General features: G+C 37.5%; 1 protein-coding gene across 2 annotated transcripts in view; it reads left to right on the top strand.

Moving 5' to 3' along the window:
- Window positions 1-15,681, top strand: part of SCLT1 (sodium channel and clathrin linker 1) — a 226,186-nt gene continuing 210,505 nt past the window's right edge. For both annotated transcript variants that reach the window (XM_070386529.1, XM_070386528.1), the window contains exon 1: window positions 1-533. In XM_070386529.1, the coding sequence (XP_070242630.1) occupies window positions 500-533 (34 nt within the window). In that variant the 5' untranslated portion in view covers window positions 1-499. The remainder of the gene's footprint in view (window positions 534-15,681) is intronic.

The raw sequence follows: 15,681 nt of genomic DNA, 5'->3' as shown, positions 1-15,681 counted from the left end.
CCAAGGAGCGGTCTGGGGCACCGGTTTCAAAGTCGCAGGGCGGGCCGAGTGGACTTCCGCTGCTGGCCCCGGGCTTCTCGGTCGTCCAGGCGTCGCTCCCTGCCCCTCCAAGAATGCCGCCGCCCGGCTGCCTGCTGGCTCTCTTGGCGCTCTCCTGAGTGGCCCGACACGACCCCGAGTGGCCCGTGGGACGTCCAATATATCCAGCCGCGTCCCTGGTCCTACTTGGCTGGGATTCGGGTGAACGTGAACAATTCACTTGGCGGGTCCGCAACAAACCTGAAATTTGGTGTCTCGCGTGAGCGAGGGACTGTGCTGGGACTCGGGAGAAGGAGGCGCGGCTGGGCTGTTGACGCCGCGTGAGTAGGATGCAGATCACACCGCTCGAGTGCTGGACAACCTCCGGAGGTTTACCTTAGTTTTGCTTTCCCGCATTGCGAGCTTTGTGTCTTTTTGAGAAAAGTAAAGGTAGTGAAAGCTCCAAACAAATTGCATCCAAATGGCCACAGAAATCGACTTTCTGCGAGATCAAAGTAAGCTCCACATTCCTTTATTGAGAATTCTCATATGTAATGTTTAATGTTGTCATCGTTGACTAATACTATCTGAATGCCTGTTGGGTACGTGGTAATTTGTAAAAACTTAAAAGAAGTTAAGCTGCAGAAAAAGCTTGATGGTATATATGAGGATACGCATGCATTAAGCAGAAGCGTTTGGAAAATACTTAAGCCTACGAGGGACTCTGCTAGATGCACGTTTGTTATGCTCCTCACATGCTCTGGAGGAATAAGAGGGCTAATTGCCAGGAAGAGTTTCTAAGTCTGCAGTTAGAACCTGGAGGCACAGCTCCGGCCATTCGTCCAAAAGATATTTATTGAGCCCCACCTGTTTCTATTATGTGCCAGGCACTAGACAAGCATAGCTGCTATGAAGATAAGGAGGACTGTTCTACCCTCCAGTAATTTAATTTGAGGAGGGAAGTATATGATTTCTATAAATACATTGAAGTAACAGCAACTGTCAACTCTTTTGCCTCAGGTTTCTTACAGGGTTGGTCTAATGATTAAACGGCCTTTAAAATATGTCTAGGATTTAGAATAGTATCTGACATAGTGCTAACAAATATTAACTATTACAGGGTTATAATTTACTGTGGTTAAGGAAGGTACTATTTGGGCCGAAACTTGAAGTAAAATATAAATTTACTAGATAAAGAACTGTGTGGTTGAGGACAATATTTACAACATTGGAGGGATTAGGAATGTTTTGTTAAAAACTTTGAAGAAGGTTGGTTTGAATGAAATTTGATGTATACAGGGAAATGGCAAGTAGAGCTGAAAGGGAAGAATTTGGCCAGATGGCAAAGGGCCTTTCTGCTGTGTTTTCAGGAGTTGGAATCATTGCACAGGTTATAGAAATCACTGAAAGGAATCCAATTGAGAATAACTGGATCAGTTTGTGGTTTATTTGAAAAACCCAGCTGGCTGTTATGAGGAACATGCATTACAGCAAGTGCAGTCAGGTGATTGTTGTTATTATCCAGGTAAGAAGTGAGCTAAGGTAGGTATAGTGAGATTGGAGATGAAAGGATTTGGAAGAAAGCGGTATAGGGCAACTTAAGGTTTTTGGCTTGCTTGAGCAGCAGGGAAAATGGGGGAGGGAGGGGAGGAAATGGTACATTACATTTTGGAAACGCCATAGGCCAGTGGTTGAGAACTCAGCCTCTGGATTCAGTCTGTCTAGGCTCTGTGTTAGCTCTGTCTCTTTTGTATGTTTTTTGACCTTGGGCAGGTTACTGAGCTTCTCTGTGCCTCAAATTTATTGTCAAATGGGTGTAATAGCACATGGTGGTGTTTTGAAGGTTAAATGAGATGATGCAAATAAAGCACTTAGCATGGTGTCTAGCACATTTTAGGTGCGCACTTTATATTATCTAAAATCATTAATGACATATGACACTATAACATTATAATTGTTTCTTAGGTTTGATGTGGGAATATCCTTCAGCCCATAAAGAGGACTAGCTCACCATCGTCTGAGTGGTGTGGGACAAGAATTGGTGGAGAGAAGTTTGGTTGGGATGGGAGAGTTCCTGAGACACTCATAAACTATGTTTTAGAGGAATGCACCAGCCAGAATTCTTAAATAAAACTGAAGTCCAAATACCAGAGAGAACGATAGAAGCCATGGTAAATTATTTCTTGAAAAATGAATGGTAGTTCGCCAGAAGAGAAGTGCGTGGAAGAAGGGAATTTTCAGAGGGACCAAAAGAAGCAAAGGCTCGGAGTTTTGAAGTAACTCCTTATTCAGGAAATTGGAGCATGGAATAGCAAGGTTTGTAGGAAGAGATGAAAATGAGTGTCGGATGTCTATGAATCTCCCCTTTTTCCTTTAGACCTCGTATGCCAGTTATAATTGGTGAGTGACCAGATTAGTTGATTAGCTAAACACCAGCTCAGGTAAATACAGAAAGCTTACCCTTCTCCCACCTACCTCTGACCTTCTCTTCATTGACTTCTATTGATTTTGAGCCTCATTTAATTTGTTACAGCATATTTGCAGTACACCATTCTTCCACCTGGAAAATCCCATGGACGGAGGACGCTGGTGGGCTGCAGTCGGTGGGGTCGCTAAGAGTCGGACACGATTGAGCGACTTCACTTTCACTTTTTACTTTTATGCACTGGAGAAGGAAATGGCAGCCCACTCCAGTGTTCTTGCCTGGAGAATCCCAGGGACAGGGGAGCCTGGTGGGCTGCCGTCTATGGGGTCGCACAGAGTCGGACACGACTGAAGAGACTTAGCAGCAGCAGCAGCAGCAGCATTCTTCCACCTCCATCTAAGAAGGCGGGTCTGATAGTCCTTAGGGACCTGTTCAAAGAGGGACATGTATATCAAGCTAAGGAGTGAAGAGTTTATTCACCAGTGGGGATGGAGTCTTTTTTTTTTTTTCTCATTCTCCTAAGAGTGTCTTTCATCGAGCAGAAGTTTTTAATTTCTGTGAAGTTCAGCTCATCAATTTGTTCTTTAATGGATGTGTCATATATAAAAACTTGGGCTTCCCAGGTGACACAGTGGTAAAGAATCCACCTGCCAGAGCAGCATATGCAAGAGATGTGAGTTCAATCCCTGGAGTAGGGAAGATCATCTGGAGTAGGAAATGGCAACCCACTCCAGTATTCTTGCCTGGAAAATTCCCTGGACAGAGGGGCCTGGTGGACTATGGTCCATGGAGTTGCAAGGAGTTGGTTACAGTTGAGTGACTGAGTGCACACACACATCTAAAGATCTTTGCCTTACTCAAGGCTGCAAAGCTTCTCTTCTATGTAGTCTTCTAGAACTTTTATACTCAAATCTATGAAGCATTTTGAGTTAAATTTTGTACAAGGTGTGAGACAAGGGTCAAGGTTCACTTTTTTTTATATATGGATGCACAATTGTAAAGACTATGCTTTCTCCATTAAATTACCTTTGCATCTTTGTTAAAAAGTCAGTGGAACATATTTCTGTAGATCCATTTCTGTTCTGTTCTATTGATCTATCTGGAAACCAATATCCTGTCTTGATTATTACAGTTCTATATTAAATCAGTGTGGCCTTTCAGATTTGTTCTTTTCACAGTTGTTTTGACTGTCATAGGTCCTTTGCACTTCTATATACATTTTAGGATCAGCTTGTTCTACAAAAAAAAAAAAAAAAAGAATGCTGGGATTTTGATAGGCATTGTATGACTCTCTCGATTAATTTGTGTAGAATTCACTTAATGATATTGAGTTCTCTGACTAATGAAAAAGTATTTCTCAACTGATATCTCTTCTTTAATTTTTTTCAGCGGTATTTTATAGTTTTTAGTATATAGGTTTTGCACATATTTGGTCAGATTTATCTCTATTGCTGCTTTTGATACTACTGTAAACTATTATTTGTTTACTTTCCATTTCTGATTTATCATTTCTAGTGTATGGAAATACTTTGTACGTGTGTACTTTACCCTGTCACCTTTCTAAACTCACTTATTAGTTCCAGTAGGTTTAATGCAGATTGGAGAAGGAAATGGCAACCCACTCCAGTGTTCTTGCCTGGAGAATCCCAGGGACAGGGGAGCCTGGTGGGCTGCCATCTTTGGGGTCGCACAGAGTCAGACACGACTGAAGAGACTTAGCAGCAGCAGCAGCAGCAGATTTAATACAGAGTCTTTCAGATTTTCTACACTGACAGTCTTTTCATCTGTAAATAGACTGTCTTCTTCCTTTCCACTTTTGAATGCCTTTCATTTCATTTTCTTACCTTATTGTACTTACTGAAACCTCCAGTACAGTGTTGAGCCAAAGTGGTTGAAGTAGACATCCTTGTATTGTTCTTGATTTTAGGAAGAAAGTATCTGTTTTTCAAAATTAAATATGATACTAGCTGTAGTTTTTTCATAGATGTCCTTACTAGGTTGAGGATACTAATTTCTATTCTAGTTTTCTGAGAGTTTTTTAAATGAGAATGAATATTGGATTATTTTTTTCCAAATGGTTTTTCTACATTTTTTGAGATGATCAGATTTTTTTTTCAATTTTAGTTTTTTAATAGCGAGATTTATATAGATTACTTTTCAAGTGTTAAACTTGCCATTTTGGAATAAACTCCTCTTGGTCATAATGTATTATCTTTTTAATATATCGTTTAACATTGATTATCTTAAATGTATGTTTAAAATTTTCATGTCTGTGATGCTTTATAAAAAAAAAAAAAAAATTTTCCCCTAATGTCTTTGTCTCGTTTGGTGTCAAGATATGCTGGCCTCAGAATTACTTAGAAAGTATTTGTCCTCTCCAGGTTTCTGGAAGATGTTTGTGTAGAATTGATATTTCTTCCTTAAATGTTTGATAGAATTTACTACTGAAGACAATTGAACCTAGAGCTTTCCTTGTGGAAGATTTTAAACTGTAAATTCAGTTCCTTCAATAGATACAAAGTTAGTACTTTGTTTACACAAGACATACCCTTCACAGATCTTACATATATATGGAGTTCTCTGTGCAGCTTTCTCTCCTATTCTTTGTCCTGCCAATTCTAGTTTACTTGGTTTGCACTGAGTCTCAGCTTCATCTCCTTAAATCAGAATCTGCTGATCTTTGCCTGCAATCTTCCTCCCTGTTTTCTGGCATGAAATGTCACACAGGTCATTCAGTTCAGTCGCTCAGTCGTGTCCGACTCTTTGCGACCCCATAAATTGCAGCACGCCAGGCCTCCCTGTCCATCATCAACTCCCGGAGTTCATTCAGACTCACATCCATCAAGTCGGTGATGCTATCCAGCCATCTCATCCTCTGCCGTCCCCTTCTCCTCCTGCCCCCAATCCCTCCCAGCATCAGTCTTTTCCAATGAGTCAACTCTTTGCATGAGGTGGCCAAAGTATTGGAGTTTCAACTTTAGCATCAATCCTTCCAATGAACACTCAGGACTGATCTCCTTTAGAATGGACTAGTTGGATCTCCTTGCAGTCCAAGGGACTCTCAAGAGTCTTCTCCAACACCACAGTTCAAAAGCATCAATTCTTCAGCACTCAGCTTTCTTCACAGTCCAACTCTCACATCCATACATGACCACTGGAAAAACCATAGCCTTGACTAGACAGACCTTTGTTAGCAAAGTAATGTCTCTGCTTTTGAATATGCTATGTAGGTTGGTCATTAACTTTCCTTCCAAGGAGTAAGCGTCTTCTAATTTCATGGCTGCAGTCACCATTTGCAGTGATTTTGGAGCCCAGAAAAATAAAGTCTGCCACTGTTTCCACTTTTTCCCCATCTATTTGCCATGAAGTGATGGGACCAGATGCCATGGTCTTAGTTTTCTGAATATTGAGCTTTAAGCCACCTTTTCCACTCTCCTCTTTGACTTTCATCGAGAGGCTTTTTAGTTCCTCTTCACTTTCTGCCATAAGGGTGTCATCTGCATATCTGAGGTTATTGATATTTCTCCCGGCAGTCTTGATTCCAGCTTGTGCTTCCTCCAGCCCAGCATCTCTCATGATGTACTCTGCATATAAGTTAAATAAGCAAGGTGACAATATACAGCCTTGACGTACTTCTTTTCCTGTTTTTAGGCTGGGGCAATCATAGTGCTCACTTCATTTATTTTATGTTTGTCATTATCATTGCCTGATGTCTTGTACCTGGCAAACCACTGTTTGGTTTTTTTGGTGTGTCAGGTGGGAAAATGGACTATGTTACTTTATCTTAAGCATGAGCAGAAGTCCTGTTCAATTTGCCCTACTTTTTAATCTTAAACACAAATACCTTACTCCCACTATAACTCTTCTTTGACCTCATCAAGACCCGTATTCTTTGAACCCTTAATTTTCTTTCATTTCCTTAATTCTTTTGCAGCCTTTTTTTTTAATACAGGCTGTAACAGTTTTCCCCACTTTTATACAGTTTCCCCATTGATTCATCTGCTCTTTTGTTATTAATCTTAATGTGACCATGCCCCTGCTTTTGTGGAGCACATAATCAATAACAGCTTTTCCATAGCTTGCTTTTACAGTTCTCATACCCATCTGTTCAATAGCCACAGATAAAAACCTCCTAGATAAGTGCCACCACAGTTTCTAGGTTAACTCATAAATAGTAAGTAATTGGGCTGGGGTTTGAACCCAGGCAATCTAGTTTGAACCCAGTGTTTTATGTTCTTTTCTGTCTGGCAAAGACACTTGAAAGAAAAATTATGGGCCTGTTTCACTTATGCACACAGAAACTAAAATCCTAAGTAAAATATTAATAGATTGAATCCATCAATGGCTATTAAGCTCATTTGTGTGTGTAAATATATAATACACATACAGTCACCTTCATATTGGATTCATCCCAGCAATGGAAGGGTGGTTAGCATTAGAAAATTATTAAGTATGTAAGAAAAGACCTAGATTAATAAAGAAACATATCAAATGTATGGATTAGAGCACTCAGTATAGTAAACATGTCAGTTCTCCCACAAATTAATGGATAGATTCAATGCAATCCCAAACCTCTATTTGACATGTTTTTAAAATCTATGTAGAAGAGCTGAAAATGGCCAGAAGAGTTCTAAAGAACATCAAGGTGGGAAATTTTATCAACTATTAAGACATTATAAAAATCCAATTATTAAATCCAACTCTTTGCGACCCCATGGACTGTAGACAGCCAGGCCCCTCTGTCCATGGGATTTTCCAGGCAAGAATGCTGGAGTGGGTTGCCATTTCCTTCTCCAGGGGATCTTCCGATCCAGGAATCAAACTTGCATCTCCTGCATTGACAGGTGGATTGTTTACCACTGAGCCACCTGAGAAGCCCCTATTATACTGGTAGATAGATAAATACATAGATCAGCTAGCACAGAAACAGATGCATACATCCACAAACACTTGTTGTCTGAAAGAACGGGAAATACAAATCAGTGGGAGAGGGATAGACTGTTGAGCAAATGGTGCTAGGATAATTGGCTGTCTAAATGGGAAAGAAAAAATAATATCTTTCTCACACCATATAAAAAAATTATTGGTTGAAGGAATACATTCTCTTTAAACTTTCAGAAAAATAGTTAAGAGGATGTCTTTATGATCTCAGGATCGTGGATTTCTTCAGCAAACATTTTTGATTGAAAGGAAAATATATATGAATAGACTGCATTAGAAGTAAAAACCTGGATATCTCAAGAAACATCATCAATATAATGACTGCCCCAGCCACAGGGAGGGAGAATATACTTAAAGTAAATATAGTGAAATGTTGATTATCATCCACAATTTAAAAAGGTCTTTCATGAACAAAAATACATTCACACTAATAGAAAAAATAAAACCTGATGAGGTACTAAAAATATGAAAATGTCAATCTCATCAGTAATCCAGAAAATGCAAACTATAAAGTGAAATAAGTGCTTGTTGAATGAAGGAAATGGTAGATTCACATTACAGTAAAATTTCCTCCAGTTTAAAGCAGTCTGTGAAGATTGTTTTCCCTCGTTGATGCATAATTGACTTCTTAACCTATTTCACTTACTGAGATGTCAGATGTAGTATTTTTTCTTACTTAAAACCTTATCAAAAAGCAGTAGTTTGTGTTACTGCTAGAGACCAGACCCTAATTTTAGTGCCATGTGTCAGGTAACTCTTAAAAATTCTGAGGATAACAATAAAAACGAATAATTCTTTTTAAACTTAATAAAAGTTAAAAATGGTTTAACTTATTAATACTTTGTAATTACCTATTTTTTCCTCAGAATGATGTCTTGTTTGTGTACCTGCTCATTTGTGTCCTTACTTTGTGACTCCATGGACTGTAGCCCACAAGACTCCTGTGTCCATGGAATTCTTCAGGCAAGAATACTGGAGTGGGTTGCCATTTTCTTTTCCAACATATGTGTCATGTTTCTCCACTAAATTATGTATGCTTTCAAGGAAGGAACTATTATCTGAAGTTAACAGTGTAGTACATTTTGTGTGTGTACATTATATATATATATATAAATTTGTATATAGGTAATATGTATGTTCATATATATGTATATTTGCTTATGTGTGACATGCAGAAAAATAGAGAAAATAAATATAAAGCTTAGAGGATTATTACAAAGCTCAAAACTCATATAATCATAACCCAGGCCAAAAAAACAGAACACTGCTGGCATCCCAGATGACCACTTGTGACTATACCCATTTCCTGCTCCCCAAAGATAAAGATAATATCTGTAATTTTACACTGTAAAAGCTGTTTTGCTTGTGATTAAAATTTATGTTAATAGAGTCATAAACTATGTTGCCTTCTGCATTTGGTATCTTTCATTTAATATTATGTTTTGAGATTTCTTCATATTCTTGCATGTAGATGTAGTATACTCATTTTAATTACTGTAGAATATTATAGTTTATAAATTTATCATTTTTTTCCATTCTTTTGATATATACTTGCAGATGTTTCCATTTTGGGGGCCATTGAGAATAATGCTGTTATCAGTGTTTTCTGTCATATGTGAAGAACTGACTCACCGGAAAATACCCTGATGTTGGGAAAGATTGAGGGCAGGAGGAGAAGGGAAATGACAGAGTTTGAGATGATTGGAGGGCATCACTGACTCGATGGACATGAGTTAGAGTAAGCTCTGGGAGTTGGTGATGGACAGAGAAGCCTGTTGTACTGCAGTTCATAGGGTCGTAAAGAGTGGGACAAGATTGAGCAACTGAACTTGGGTAGTATAGTCATTTTCACAGTATTGAGTCTTCCAATCCAAGAACATGGTGTATCTCTCTGTCAACTCAAATCAGTCTTTGAGTTCTTTCATCAGTGTCTTAACAGTTTTTTGAGTACAGATCTTTTACCTCCTTAGGTAGATTTATTCCTAGGTATTTTATTCTTTTTTGTTGCAGTGATAATTGGGGTTATTTCCTTAACTTCTCTTTTAGATCTTTTGTTATTTATTAGTGTACAGGAATGCAAGAGGTTTCTGTGCATTGATTTTGTATTTTACCAGATTCATTGATTAGCTCTTGTAGTTTTCTAGTGGCATCTTTAGGATTCTCTATGTATCGTAGAATGTCATCTGCAAACAGTGACAGTTTTTCTTCCCAGGTCTTCATTTCACATAGAATTGATTTTTATGAATAATGGTTTGTTCTTTTCTACAAGCATATCCAGCTGACCTGGAACCACTTACAAAAAGATTGTGCTCCCCTCTTTATTACTCTGAAGTGCCCTTTGATCACAGTTGAAGTGCTCATATATATGAGAAATATACCCACATGGGTATATTTCTGGATCCTGCATTCTCTTCCATAAGTTAGTTTTGTTTATATAACTATCACACAGTCTAAATGCCAATAACTTTTTAATAAATCTTGATCTCTGGTTGAACAAGTCCTCCCCCCTTGTTCTTCTTTCACAAAATATTGTTTTTCTTATTGCATTTCTACCTATATTTTTATTTTTTATGTTTTTTATGGATAGGGCATCATGCTATTTTAATTTGCTTTTCCCTAATGCACAGTGCTTATTGTTTTCCAGTAATTCCCCAATGTCGATCAACTAATGCATGCTTATTTCCCATCTCTATATATTATTCTAAAAGATGGCTACACATAGTCCTATTTAATTTGGAGTGTTTGATTTCTTATTGTGGATTTTTTTCCTGGTTTTTTGAGTACCTTGCATGCAAACTGTTCTCCGGTTATGTGTTTTGAAAATGTATTCTCATAGCCAGAGGTTTGTCTTTCCATTCTTTAAACATTGTCCTTTACAAAGTAAGCAGTTTACATTTAATAAAGTCCATATTAGCAATTTTTTCTTTCATGGGTTGTGCTTCTTGTGTTGTATATGAAAATGAATTGTCAAAGTATAACTCATGTAGATTTTCTGTTTTCCACTATAGTTTTGGTAGTTTCATATTTTGTATTTAAGACAATGAAGGATTTTTAATGAATTTCTAAGATGCAGAGTTTGTGTCTTTACTTTCTTATGGTTCTCCATTTGTATCTTCCTCATTTGTTGATGATGACTAAAGACTTAAAAGTCTGTATTTTCTGTGTTACTGTGCTTTTTATTCCTTTGGCCAAGGTCAAGTTGTCTGAGTTTGCATGTGTATACTAGTGGGCTCTATTCTGTTCCATCTATCTTTGTTTTTATTTGTTTAAAATATGATGCTCTCTTGATTATTTTAGCTTTCTAGAAAATCTTGAAGTCAGAAAGTGTGAGTTCATCAACTTCATCAGTATTGTCTTCACTGCTCAATGCAGTGTTTAAATCAACACTGCATTAAATCAATTGTTTAATATCTACAAAATAATCTGCTGAGTTTTTTATTGCGATTGTATTGGTCTTTAAGTCAATTTAAGAGGAATTGACATCTTAATATTGTGGTTTTTGGTGATTAACAAAAACTATATCTCAATTGATTTTTTTTCATTGCTTTCAAGAATGTTTCATATCTTTTTTCTTTAAAAGAAAATCATTCAATTTATTGAAAGAATAAAAGAACCAGTCCATCTATTTTCCTCTGGCTCCCTCTACCCCCACCCTCCACTTCTTACAGTCACCAGTCTGTTCCCTGTATCTGTGAGCTTGGTTTCTTTCTTTTCATGTGATATTTGTCTTTCTCTGTTATTTACTTAACTTCATAATACTCTGAAGATCCATTCATATTGTCACAAATGGCAAGACTTCTTTCTTTTTTATGGCTAAGTAATAGTCCATTGTATGTATACCACAATTTATTTATTTATCCAACAATAGAAATTTAGGTTGTTTCCATATCTTGGCTATTGTAAATAATGCTGCAGTGAACATGTGGTGCATATCTTTTCAAATTATTGTTTTCATTTTCTTTAGATAAATACTCAGAAATGGAACTGCCAGATCATACTGTAGTTCTGTTTTTAATTTTTTGAGGAACTAAAACCTCCAGACCTTCAAAATAGTTGTACCGATTTATATTTACATTTTTACCAATAATACACATCTCCACATCTTCACCAACACTTGTTATTTCTTTTTTTTTTTTGATAATTGCCATTCTAATGGAAATGAGGTGATATCTTATTGTGGTTTTAATTTGCATTTTCTTGATGATTAGTGATGTTGAATATCTTTTCATGTCTGTTGGCCATCTGTTTGCTTTGGGAAAATGTCTATTGAGATCTTCTGCCCGTTTTTTAATCCAGTTTTGTGTCTTTTTTGTGGCTATTGAGTTGTGTGAGGTTCTTTGTATATTTTGGATATGTTCCCATTATCAGGTATATGATTTGCAGTTATTTTCTCTCATTGAGGGTAGGTTGCCTTTTCATTTTATTGATAGCTTTCTTTGCTATGCAGGTGCTTTTTCCTAAGAAGTTTCAAATGAAACTGCATTTTCACAATGAGTCAGTTCAGAATACTTTTCAATTTGTTCTGTCATTCATCCTGAGACCAATAGGTTATTGAAAGGTAATTTCTTACATAACGGATATTTTTCTGATAGTTTTTGTCTCTCGATTCTGGCCTAATTTTGCTATTATCAGGTAATGTACTCTCTTTGGCTTTCCAGGGGAGCAAAAGAAAGTTTCCTGTACCCTTATAGATTGTTGCCTGTGACCCCCTATTATAAAAGACAGACTAATAGGAGAAAACAAACAAGTTTAATAACGTGTTTACCTTCTGTATACATTCTGAAAATGTTTTTTTAACACTGTAGCTTGGGCATTTAAAGGAGTTTTTCTGTTTTTCTGGGTCACTGATGTATACAGTGACCCAGAAAAACTCCTTTAAATGGCAAAGCTACAGTGTTAAAAAACATTTTCAGATAAAGACAAAAGGAGATATTGAAAAAGACGGTGAGCGGTTACAAGAAGTTACCAAGAAAAGTACAGTAAACAAGAGTAAAATTGTTACACAGATTTAAGTCATTACTTTGGGCTTCTCCAGTGGCTCAGATGGTAAAGAATCTGCCTACAGTGCAGGAGAAGACCTGGATTCGATCCCTGGGTAGCGAAGACACCCCTGGGGAAGGGAATGGCTGCTCACGCCAGCATTCTTGCCTGGAAAATTCCATGCATAGAGGAACCTGTCAGGCTGCTGTCTATAGGGTCGCAAAGAGTCAGACACAACTGAGTGACTAAGGCTTTCAGGGCTTCCCTCTGGCTCAGACAGCGAACATCTACTTGCCATGCGAGAGAACCAGGTTTGATCCCTGGGTTGGGAAGATCTCCTGAAGAAGGAAATGTCTGCCCACTCCAGTATTCTTGCCTGGAGAATTCCACGGACAGTAAAGAGCCTGTCAAGCTGCAGTCCATAGGGTCGCAAAGAGTCGGACGTGACTGAGCGACTAACACTTTCTCTCTCTGGTATAAAGAGGGGGACGTGCTTACAAATGGAATTTTTCCTCATAAATGTAAATATCTTTAACAAAAGGGTAACTTCTACTCAATTTTTCAAAGCTTTTCCTATTCTGTTTCTTAAGAATTATCAGCCTAAAATACTTCTTATGCCAAAGAGATGTATTTTAGGGTGGTATATTCTCTTCAGTTTAAGTCTTTTGAAAGTTAAGATTTACTCTTATTTGAAGTTTTAGTTTTTCTTCTTTTTTTAACTGAAGTCTACTTGCTGCACAATATTATATGTTATGAGTGTACGTTATAGTGATTTGCAACTTTAAAGGTTATATTCTGTTTATAAAGTTTTGACTATATTCTCCATATTATACAATATATTCTTGTAGCTTTTTTGTACCTAAGGCGCTGTACCTCTTACTCCCCTACCTCAGTCTAGCCTCCCCCTCTTCTCACTGGTAACCACAAATTTGTTCTCTATATCTGTAAGTCTGCTTCTTTTAGATTATATTCACTCACTTGTTGTATGTTTTAGATTCCACATGTAGGTGATATCATACAACAATTGTCTTCTGACTTATTTCACTTAGCATAATAATCTCCAGTTCCGTCCATATTGCTGCAAATGACAAAATTGCCCTCTTTTTATGGTGGAGTTGTATTCCATCTTTATCTATTCATCCATTAATAGGCACTTAGGTTGTTTCTATATATCTTGGCAATTGCAAATAATGCATGTTATGAATATTGGGGTGCATGTATGTTTTCAGATTAGTGTTTTTGTTTTTTATGGATATGCACCCAGGAGTGGAATTGCTGGGTCACGCAGTAGTTCTATTTTTAGTTTTTTGAGAAGCCTTTATACTGTTTTTTTTTTTTTTTTTTTTACAATGACTGGAACAATTTAACATTCTCACCAACAGGGTAAGAGGGTTTCCTTTTCTCCACATACTCATCAGCATTTGTTATCTGCGTTCTTTTTGATGATGATCATTCTGACAGGTGTGAGGTGATCTCAGTGTGGTTTTGATTTGCAATCCGTGATAATTAGTGATGTTGAGCATCTTTCTATGTGCCTATTGGCCATCTACATTTCCTCTTTGGAAAAAATGTGTTTGTTATTTATGCCCACTTTTTAATCACGTTATTTGTTTCTTGATGTTGAGTTGTTTGAGCTGTTTATGCATGTTGGATATCAGTCCCTTAATCGCCATATGATTTGTAAATATTATCTCCCACCTTGTAGATTGTCTTTTCATTTTTGCCCTTGCTGGGCAAAAGCTTTTAAGTTCAGTAAGGTCTCATTAGTTGATTTTTGGTTTTATTTCCTTTGCCTTAGCAGACATATCCAAAACAATATTGCTTCAATTTATGTCAAGTGTGTTCTGACTTTGTTCTCCTTTAGAAGTTTTATGGCTTCCAGTCTTACATTTAGGTCTTTAATCTGTTTTGAGTTTATTTTTGTATATGGTGTCAAGAGATGTTCTAATTTTGTTCTTTTACATGTAAGCTGTCCAGTTTTCCCAGCACCATTTATTGAAGCAACTGTCTTTTCTCTATGGTGTAGTCTTACCTCCTTTGTCATAGGTTAATTGAACATAAGAGTATGAGTTTATTTCTGGGCTCTCTATCCTGTTGCATTGATCTATGTTGTCTGCTTTTGTGTAGTACAATATTGTTTTGATTACTGTAACTTTGTAGTATAGTCTGAAGTCGGGGATCATGATTCCTTACCTCTGTCTTCTTTGTCGAGATTGTTTCGGCTAGTCAGAATCTTTTGTGTTTCCATGCAAATTTTACAATTATTTGGTCTAGGCCTATGAAAAATGCCATTGACATTTTGATAGGGATTGCATTGAATCTGTAGATTGTCTGGAGTAGTATGGTGATTTTTAACAATATTGACTCTTCCAATCCAGCTTCATAGTATATCTTTTTATATATTTATGTCTTAAGTTTCTTTCCTCAGTATCATATAGTTTTTAGGATACAGGTTTTTTTCTTTATTCCTATTTTATTTTGATATAATGGTCAGTAGTTCAGTTCAGTTGCTCAGTCATGTACAACTCTTTGTGACCCCATGGACCACAGCACACCAGGCCTCCCTGTCCATCGCCAACTTCTGGAGTTTACTCAAACTCATGTCCATTAAGTCAGTGATCCCATCCAACCATCTCATTCTCTGTAGTCCCCTTTTCCTCCTGCCCCCAATCCCTCCCAGCATCAGGGTTTTTTCCCATGAGTCAGTTTTTTGCATCAGGTGGCCAAAGTATTGGAGTTTCAGCTTCAGCTTCAGTCCTTCCAATGAATATTCGGGACTTATTTCCTTTAGGATGGACTGGTTGGATCTCCTTGCACTCCAAGGGACTCTCTAGAGTCTTCTCCAACACCACAGTTCAAAAACATCAATTCTTCGACACTCAGCTTTCTTTATAGTCCAACTCTCACATCTATACATGACTACTGGAAAAACCATAACTTTGACTAGACAGACCTTTGTTGGCAAAGTAATGTCTCTGCTTTTTAATATGCTGTCCAGGTTGGTTATAACTTTTCTTCCCAGGAGCAAGTGTCTTAATTTCATGGTGGCAGTCACCATCTGCAGTGATTTTGGAGCCCAGAAAAATAAAGTCAGTCACTGTTTCCACTGTTTACCCATCTGTTTGCCGTGAAGTGATGGGACTGGATGCCATGATCTTAGTTTTCTGAATGTTGCTTTTTAAGCCAGCTTTTTCACTCTCCTCTTTCACTTGCATCAAGAGGCTCTTTAGTTCTTCTTCACTTTCTGCCTTAAGGGTGGTGTCATCTGCATATCTGAGGTTATTGATATTTCTCCTGGCAATCTTGATTCCAGCTTG

Source organism: Bos mutus, chromosome 17, assembly GCF_027580195.1.
Source record: "Bos mutus isolate GX-2022 chromosome 17, NWIPB_WYAK_1.1, whole genome shotgun sequence".
Lineage (NCBI taxonomy): Eukaryota > Metazoa > Chordata > Mammalia > Artiodactyla > Bovidae > Bos > Bos mutus.
This window is presented reverse-complemented; position numbering and strand designations above follow the sequence as displayed.